General features: G+C 41.9%; 1 protein-coding gene across 2 annotated transcripts in view; it reads left to right on the forward strand.

Annotated features, from left to right (window-relative positions):
* The first annotated feature begins 1,481 nt into the window (after positions 1–1,481).
* The window catches only part of TFAP2D (transcription factor AP-2 delta), a 56,872-nt gene continuing 50,689 nt past the window's right edge, over positions 1,482–7,664 (forward strand). Inside the window, exons 1-3 of one of the 2 annotated variants that reach the window (XM_084516313.1) lie at positions 1,482–1,738; positions 1,899–2,396; positions 5,904–5,964. In XM_084516313.1, coding sequence (XP_084372439.1) covers positions 1,932–2,396; positions 5,904–5,964 — 526 coding nt within the window. In that variant the 5' untranslated portion in view covers positions 1,482–1,738; positions 1,899–1,931. Of the gene's footprint in view, positions 2,397–5,903; positions 5,965–7,664 lie in introns of both variants that reach the window. The other variant, XM_084516312.1, reaches the window with a different exon arrangement.

Here is a 7,664-nt window from a genome sequence, read left to right on the forward strand (position 1 = left end):
ATTTTATGTATAATTCCATATAATATGCCACTGCAGTGATGCTTTGTGGTCTCACCCTAGTTTTCTGTTTTGAAATTGCTATTTAAAGAAGCCTGCAAGATAGCATATTAGGCAGCTGTAAAAGCAGGTTGAAGTGTGGGGTGGACTTAAATTCGATGTAAATGTAAGGGTGAAAAAAAAAAAAAAAAAAAAAAACAAAAAAAAAACAAACCACATAGTTTTCATTTAGAAAAAAAAAATACAGTTAAACAGACACACATACAAATGTGCAATCTTAGATTCTGGTCAATATTTAAAAGCAGTATAATCAACAGGAAGGAGCACTTACCTATTGAAAAGGATGGTTTAATAATATATATTAATATATATTAGCTTTATGTCTTCCCAATAAAATGTACACAAAATACCCCCTTCGATCAGATTAGCTCCCATATTAGCCTGGGTAAGAAAAAGCATTCTAAAGAGTGGAGGAAAAATGTATAAAAATGTTGAAAGAACCTACAGTTCCTTATTAGGCGAAGATACAATATTTATTCCTTGTCTCCTGGGATGAAGCTCCTCTATCTATTGTCCTCCCAGTTCTCAGTGCTGATGCTTAATTTTCAAAACTTCTATATTACCAAGGGACCTACGACATCAGCCAAAGAAATACCCAGCAAGTACAAAATCTGATCCAGGGAGCAGCTTTTGTGCAGAGGGAAAATTTTGTTCCTACAGGTTTTTAAGGAGGTGCATGGAAAAGCGAGAGATCTGATCTATGCAGATACATTGCAAATTCTCTCTGTCTGTAGAGATTTTTTCTAAAAAAAAAAAAAGTGGGGAAATACACGAACTTTGGATTTTTTAAATTTTATTTTATTTCATTTTTTTTTTTTAATTTGGAGAGGGGAATTTTATCCAGACCTTTTTTTTTTTTTTTTTTTTTTTTTTTCCCTCTCTTTTTTTCGGAGAACCAAAAAATGTCAACTACCTTTCCAGGTCTCGTCCACGATGCAGAGGTATTTTGTGTGTGTGAGTGTGTGTGTGCGCGCGTGTGTGGATGTGTGTGTGCGTGTGTGTGCATATGTGCGTGTGTATGTGCCTGTGTGGTTGTTTCCATTTTTTTAAATCCATATTGGACCGTTACATTTAATTATAATCCAGCTTCAGAGATAACTTAAAGAAGTATAGAGAGAAAATTCGTTATGACATCTGTCGCCAGAAAGGGCAACTCATTACCACGTTAAAACCGTTGCCAGAACGAAAATCAGAATAATACCCCTAATAATATAATGAAGTGGAGAGAAATCACCACCAGCTCGCCAGGAATGGGGAGTTCTCGCTAAAAAACAGGACTCCCCTTTTCTTTTGAAACGCAGGAAAAGGAGGGGGGGGGGGGAATTTTGGATCTGATTCGTTATTTAAAAAAGAAAGAAAAATAGGGGTTCAAAAAAAAAAAAAAGGGAAGGAAGGAAGAAAGGAAGGCAAGCAGGCGGCAAAGCTTTCTCAATGTGTAACGCTGTAACATAGGGACGAGACTTTTGTGTATTCTCGGTAGTTTCCTCTGTTTGATGAGTTTTTGTGTCAGCCCCAGATATTACAGCTGTGATCAGGAGGTGGATGGATAGATAGATGAACGGATGGACAGATAGATAGATAGATTTTATTTCAGTGCGTGGATTCCTTTCGCTTGACGGTATTAAGGGCAGGCTGGGCTGTTTATGATTTTTTGAACAGACCTTTATGGCACCAGCCCAAGGTAGGAAAGGATCTTTTGTTGCTGGGGTTGCAGATCGCAGGCTTAGACGCTTCTGCAGGGGGAGAAGCTATGCAGGACAGCGTGCTTGGAAGAACCGCACCCGGGGCTTTAAATGACAAACCTCCAGTTTTGGGGTCTTCTTTTCACTTCTTCCTTTCAGATACGTCATGACGGATCAAACAGTTACCGTTTGATGCAGCTTGGATGCCTGGAGTCTGTGGCCAACTCGACCGTCGCCTATTCCTCCTCATCTCCTCTCACTTATTCTACCACGGGCACCGAGTTCGCCTCCCCGTACTTCTCCACTAACCACCAGTACACCCCACTGCATCACCAGTCCTTCCACTACGAGTTCCAACACAGCCACCCGGCAGTCAACCCCGACGCTTACTCCTTGAACTCTCTCCACCACTCCCAGCAATACTACCAGCAGATCCACCATGGGGAACCCACTGATTTTATCAACCTGCACAATGCGCGGGCGCTCAAGTCCTCTTGCTTGGACGAGCAGAGGAGAGAGCTGGGGTGCTTAGATGCTTACCGCCGCCACGACCTGTCTCTTATGAGCCATGGGTCCCAATATGGGATGCATCCAGATCAAAGACTCCTGCCAGGACCAAGCCTCGGGCTTGCAGCCTCGGGAGCAGACGATTTGCAGGTAAATAGCATGCGATCTCCTTTCGAGGCACCTTCTTCTCCCCTCCCCCTGCCCTGGTCCCCCCCTCGCCCTCCCCATTTTCCTCTGCTCAGAATAGCTCTCGTGTAGCCCATACAAAGGAGGGAAGATTCATCCCAAACCCGATCCGGAGCCCGTCCCCTCCAGAAGAGAAGCAATAAAAATGTGAAAAAGCGAGGGGTTTTGCTTGCCAAACAAAAAACTAACTCCTGCCTTCAGCGGGGGGGACTCATCCGGAGATCTCGGGGTGCGTGTGTGTCTATATGTCTCTGTCCCTGTGTGCCAGCTCTAACCAAAGGCACCAAAAACTAAACCAAAGACACCTTTCCGCTTTTCCTAAACTTTTCCCTGTTTTCGGTGAAGGGAGCGTTTAAATAACTTGCACCGACACCGCAGGCAAATGCGGTCAGGAAGGGATGGAGCAGGGAAAGAGAAAAAAGGTAGGGCAGAAAAAAGGTGGCTTTCCGACAAACATACAAAGGCAAACCTTCCGTTGGATTCCGAGGCGTGAAGTAGGGGAAAAATAAACGGGAGTAAATGTTCGTCAGAAATGTTCAGTATAATAAAACTCCCTCACAATATCCGATCTAGACGTTAACAGGGAGAGAGAGATAAGCAGATGCAGTTGAATTCATCTGTCTACTCATTTAGCTGTTCCCCTCCACCCCCCCACCGGCACCTGGACCCATCAAAAATTTCTATTTCTATGTATCTTAACCTCAGATTTATCCGTTCAGAAATCCTTTCCCCTTGAACTAAAAATTCATCCCTAGTAAATGAATCTGGTACCGAAATGAAAATTGTTTCCAAAATTGCAAACAACGCCCTCCTGTATATAACAGCCATTTCGAAAACTCCCCCAAATCAACAGCAAACCTTCCTTCTTCCGACCAGATGAAGAACTAAAGATCCCCAAACAGCAGAAAGAGACAAATAGGACCGTATTTACTGTACTTACTTTTCCCTCAAATCTCGCTCCCAGTCATACAAAGCTCTCTATGTTGTTCTTTCCAAAAATATGTAGCGGTAAAAAATTCGTAAAAACCCGAAGTTTGTAAAATTAAGTAGGTTTATTTTCTTCCTTTGAAAACAAACAAGCAAACAAAATCCTAAAACCTCTATTTACATTGGAGATTTTTTTTTTTTTTTTTTTTAAGGAGGAAAACAATCCAACAACCCAACAACAAAGAACGTTATCTTTCATATATCTGACGAGGAAACCCTATATCTGACGAGGAAACCCTAACTATTTAAACCTGGATTTCTCCATTAAAATTCACTATATAATTTTATCCTCTCTGGGCATTTTTTATTTACATTTTTCACAAGGATCTCCTTATGTTACCCCCCTCAAAAAAAAAAAAAAAAAAAAAAAATCTGCCATTCACTGCTCAGCCCAACTAAAACCTATTTACTCCTTTTTATAACCACGTCTGCTGCTGATTTTTTTGTATCTGTACAAATTTTTTTTCTTTGGCAGGCACAAAGCCTTGTATTTTTCAAAAGAGGGGATTAGGAACGTTTGCAAGACTGCAGACAATGCCTAAGTCCCGGGCAAAAAAGCACCATAGTTTATCCAATTTTCGACTTAGTGCCATTCAACTGGTCATTTATGCAATGTCATCCGACCAAACAACATGTTTCCCTTAAAAAAAAAAAAAAAAAAAAAAAGAGAGATTGGTTAAGCTGCTGGAGGCACATTCTTTTTTGTTTATTTAAAGTAGAAAAAAGTAAACAGGATTTCTTTCTAAGATATTATTTTTTCGATCACGCTTTATTTGAAAACAAATAACCTAATTTCCCTAGTTAACGTCTTTGTAGCTTATCTTTTCTTTATTTTTCCTCCTCCCTCCTTTCCCGAACAGATGAGGGAAGTGTTCAGGGGTATCTAAAAGCTTAAGAAGCGAGAAGTTGAAAATATGAATATTTATCTTTATGATTTAGCTGATTCAGAATACATTTGGACAGTTGCGAATATCACCTTGGGCTTAGTGGGAAGCTTTTTGGTGGTGAACAGAAAGAGGACAGAACACAAATAGTTTTAAACCAAAATTATGGTCTAACCAGTCTTCCCCCTGTTCCCTTAGTCTTTCTTTTTAAAACGTTCATCAGCATATGCCTCATTTCAAATGCAACAAATGTAAATATACTTTTCCCTGCACAGAATTTTAAGTGAATGTCCAATAGTTTCGAGGGCGGTTTAAGTCAGCCTAACAGATGCAAACAGTCTTGGAGCTGAAGTGGCATCTTTCAGTGCCCTAAAAAGATTTTCCATGGGCAACAAAGAAAACTGTCACACCTTTTCCCATCACCGCTTTAATTTATGCTCAGTCGCCAAGTTTTTTTCATATTGATTTCATAATCACTTTAAGGCAGAACACTTAAAATAAAAAAGAGCCTTGAAAAGGAAGGTCTTACAGGGCCAGAGCCAATATGGTGAAAGTGGGGGAGAGAGCCAGGACTGTAAAGGTTGTTTTGTAAAGTGGGGTTTTTATTATGCACCGACTCTCTCCGCATTTACTTAACTCTTCACGGGCTGTTGAGTAGGTTAACACCCTTAAAGGTCTCTTTCATGTCCAATACCTCGTTTGTTTGTAGAGGAAAATGCGTCTTTAACACATTTCCACTGGGCGAAGATTTAGGTTTGGTTTGTTGTGTTTTTTTTTTTAACCCCTAACATAAGGAAAACCCAAAGAAAACACAACCCTTCCAAGTCTTTTATGATTCTAATAAAAATATTTATTAAGGAGGGCGAAGATCCCCAAATAATAAGACTTTTAACAGGAGAATAAAGAAGTGAGATCTCTTCGGATGTGCACCAGAAGCCGTAGACAGGCTTTTGGACGGTTCTTCACGCCACACTCACACATGGGTGCCTGTGTGTGCGCACATTCATCCCCACCTATGTGCACACGCACAGAGAGACTGGGATCTTCAGCCCCTTTGTTACACTCTTACCACTTGTATAGCCGACAAAGCCCAATCGGTCTTCTGTTGTTTATGGTCTTTTTGTGCACACTTTGTAAGTCGCTACATATGTGTAGCTAAACATATATATTGCAATTTAGCACTGTATATGTATATTAATATACACTTAATATGCAAAAATATTATATAAAATGTATTTTTACGACCGTGCGTGCAACTATAGAGTATGAACACACTGTTCTTTCAAGAGTACTTGTTTTGTCCCTCTATCCTGCCAACATTATTGCCGATCTATCTTCCCAGTCTAGGAGAAACTCTTATTTAAATGGAAATAAAAGTGATAACTGCCCTGCATTTCATGGGGTAGGGACAGGCTGCAGGACAGCAGTGCGCTTTCACCAGACCACTTGAGTTGGATGACAGTAACGTGTTTTTCTAGCTCACCCTAACAATTGTTCCTGAGCGAATCGTGTAACAAAGCAAAAGCTATGTGATTTGTCTGTGGGTTTCTATATCTGATTTCTTTCTTTCCTTTCTTTCCTTTTCCCCCCATTGCTTAAGAGCTCAGTGGAGGCCCAATGTGGACTTGTACTGAACGGGCAAGGAGGTGTGATAAGAAGAGGTAAGAGGTTACAAATACTTGCGTCTATCAATTTTTGTAAAAGTGAAACCTTCTCTATTTCTCTCTCTTTCCCTGCTCCACAGTTAGGCGTAGTTTGGATTTACTGAAGAAATAGTGATAATTTGAGGTTTGACAGAAGTTCGTTCAAACTAGCTTAGAGCACTTCATATTTCACAGTCCATTTGCTCTTTACAAGTGATTTGTTCCTCAGTAGTTCTCGGATACTCCCGCTGAATCCAGAGCTTCCTTGTCTCCTTTTATGATTCCCCATTTAACCTGGGGATCCCTGATAGTGAGTTTGAGAAACGTGCTCCCTGGCGCCGGATTTTTAAATCGGCGGTTTCATCTCGTGTGGGGAATGAAAGGGTGTTTTTGGAAACGTGGTTTCAATAGCGCTCCAGACCGGTGTGAAACTCGCTTTTGACAGTGTCACCTCGTTTGATAACCATTTGTCAATGTAAATATCTAAAGTCAAAGCTAGAGGAAAGATTTGGAATTCTTGATAAGTACCCATTTCTTCAGCATTTGCGAGATCTGAGTATTATGGTTATTTTTGTTATTATCATCATTTACCTTGAGGAGAAACAATATCAGTCTAAAGGCCTGACGTGGGAACACATTCTAACAAGTTTGAAAAGCACAGTTTCATTCACAATAGAAAACGAATAATACAGTCTGGGGGAGCACACTTCTTGGCTCAGTCTCTTGGAACACGTGTCTCTTGTCCCAGTATTGCCTTTCTTGTTCGTAACATCCACCTTGAAAAATCGATGTTTAGGAAATATTTTAGGCGACGTGATGCTGGCGCTGCAGAGAGCTGATTTCAGCCACCACTTCCTTAGACAAAGCTGTAACAACAGTCTCACACAAGTTTGTAGATGGCGAGCAGAGATGGAGGGAAAGCACACGTGCGGTTAAACCCTTACATGAGAAAGAGTGCGACCAGCAGTAGAAGAACTCTCTGGCTCTGCTCACATTGGTGTCCAGAGCGACAAAGAGGCTATAGCACAAGACCGGGGAGTGTTTTTCTTTTTTGTCTGGGCTTTCTGGGGGTTCCCTGAGGGAGCCGCGGGGCTGAGCCGGGTAGAAGCGGTGGCGCGATGGTGCTGAAGGGACAGCTCCCGGAGCCCGACCAGGGGCTGAGCGGCGGAGCCGGCGGAGGTGAAAGGGGAAAAACTGGGGAGGGGGATGGATACCAGACATTTGCCGGCCCCTTCTCCGGGCACAGCTGGCTGTGAAGAGGGTTTGGCAGCGCGGAGGGGTTGCAAACTCCTGCCAGCTTCGTGCTGTCGGTGCCTAGGTCTTCATCTCTCTGATTTCAGCTGATGCTAATTATCCCTAGGAAATGGGATAATTCTTTTCGGGTTTGATCCCAGAGCTGACCTCCGAGAGGCAGAGATCGTTAGCTGAAAGAGAAAAAGACCTAGCTGCCGTCAGCTGAGGTCTGAGTCTGTAGTGTTTGACTGTCGTTCTCATTTCCCAGCTGAAGGGCGGCTCAAATCTCAGCTCAGCTCAACTCCCGTTTATTCAGTTGCTGTTAGGAAGATTCCAATTACCTGTGCAGATGATTGTAGTCAAGTCTCTCTTCCCCTCTCTCCCTTCCTCTCTCTCTCTTCTTAAAGCGATCAAATTATTCAAAGATTTAAAGATTGATAGTAAAGGAAATCCAGCATGAAAATGCAAGGTTTTCTCTACCCTGA

This window comes from Aythya ferina, assembly GCF_964211825.1.
Source record: "Aythya ferina genome assembly, chromosome: 3".
NCBI classification, from domain to species: Eukaryota; Metazoa; Chordata; class Aves; order Anseriformes; family Anatidae; genus Aythya; species Aythya ferina.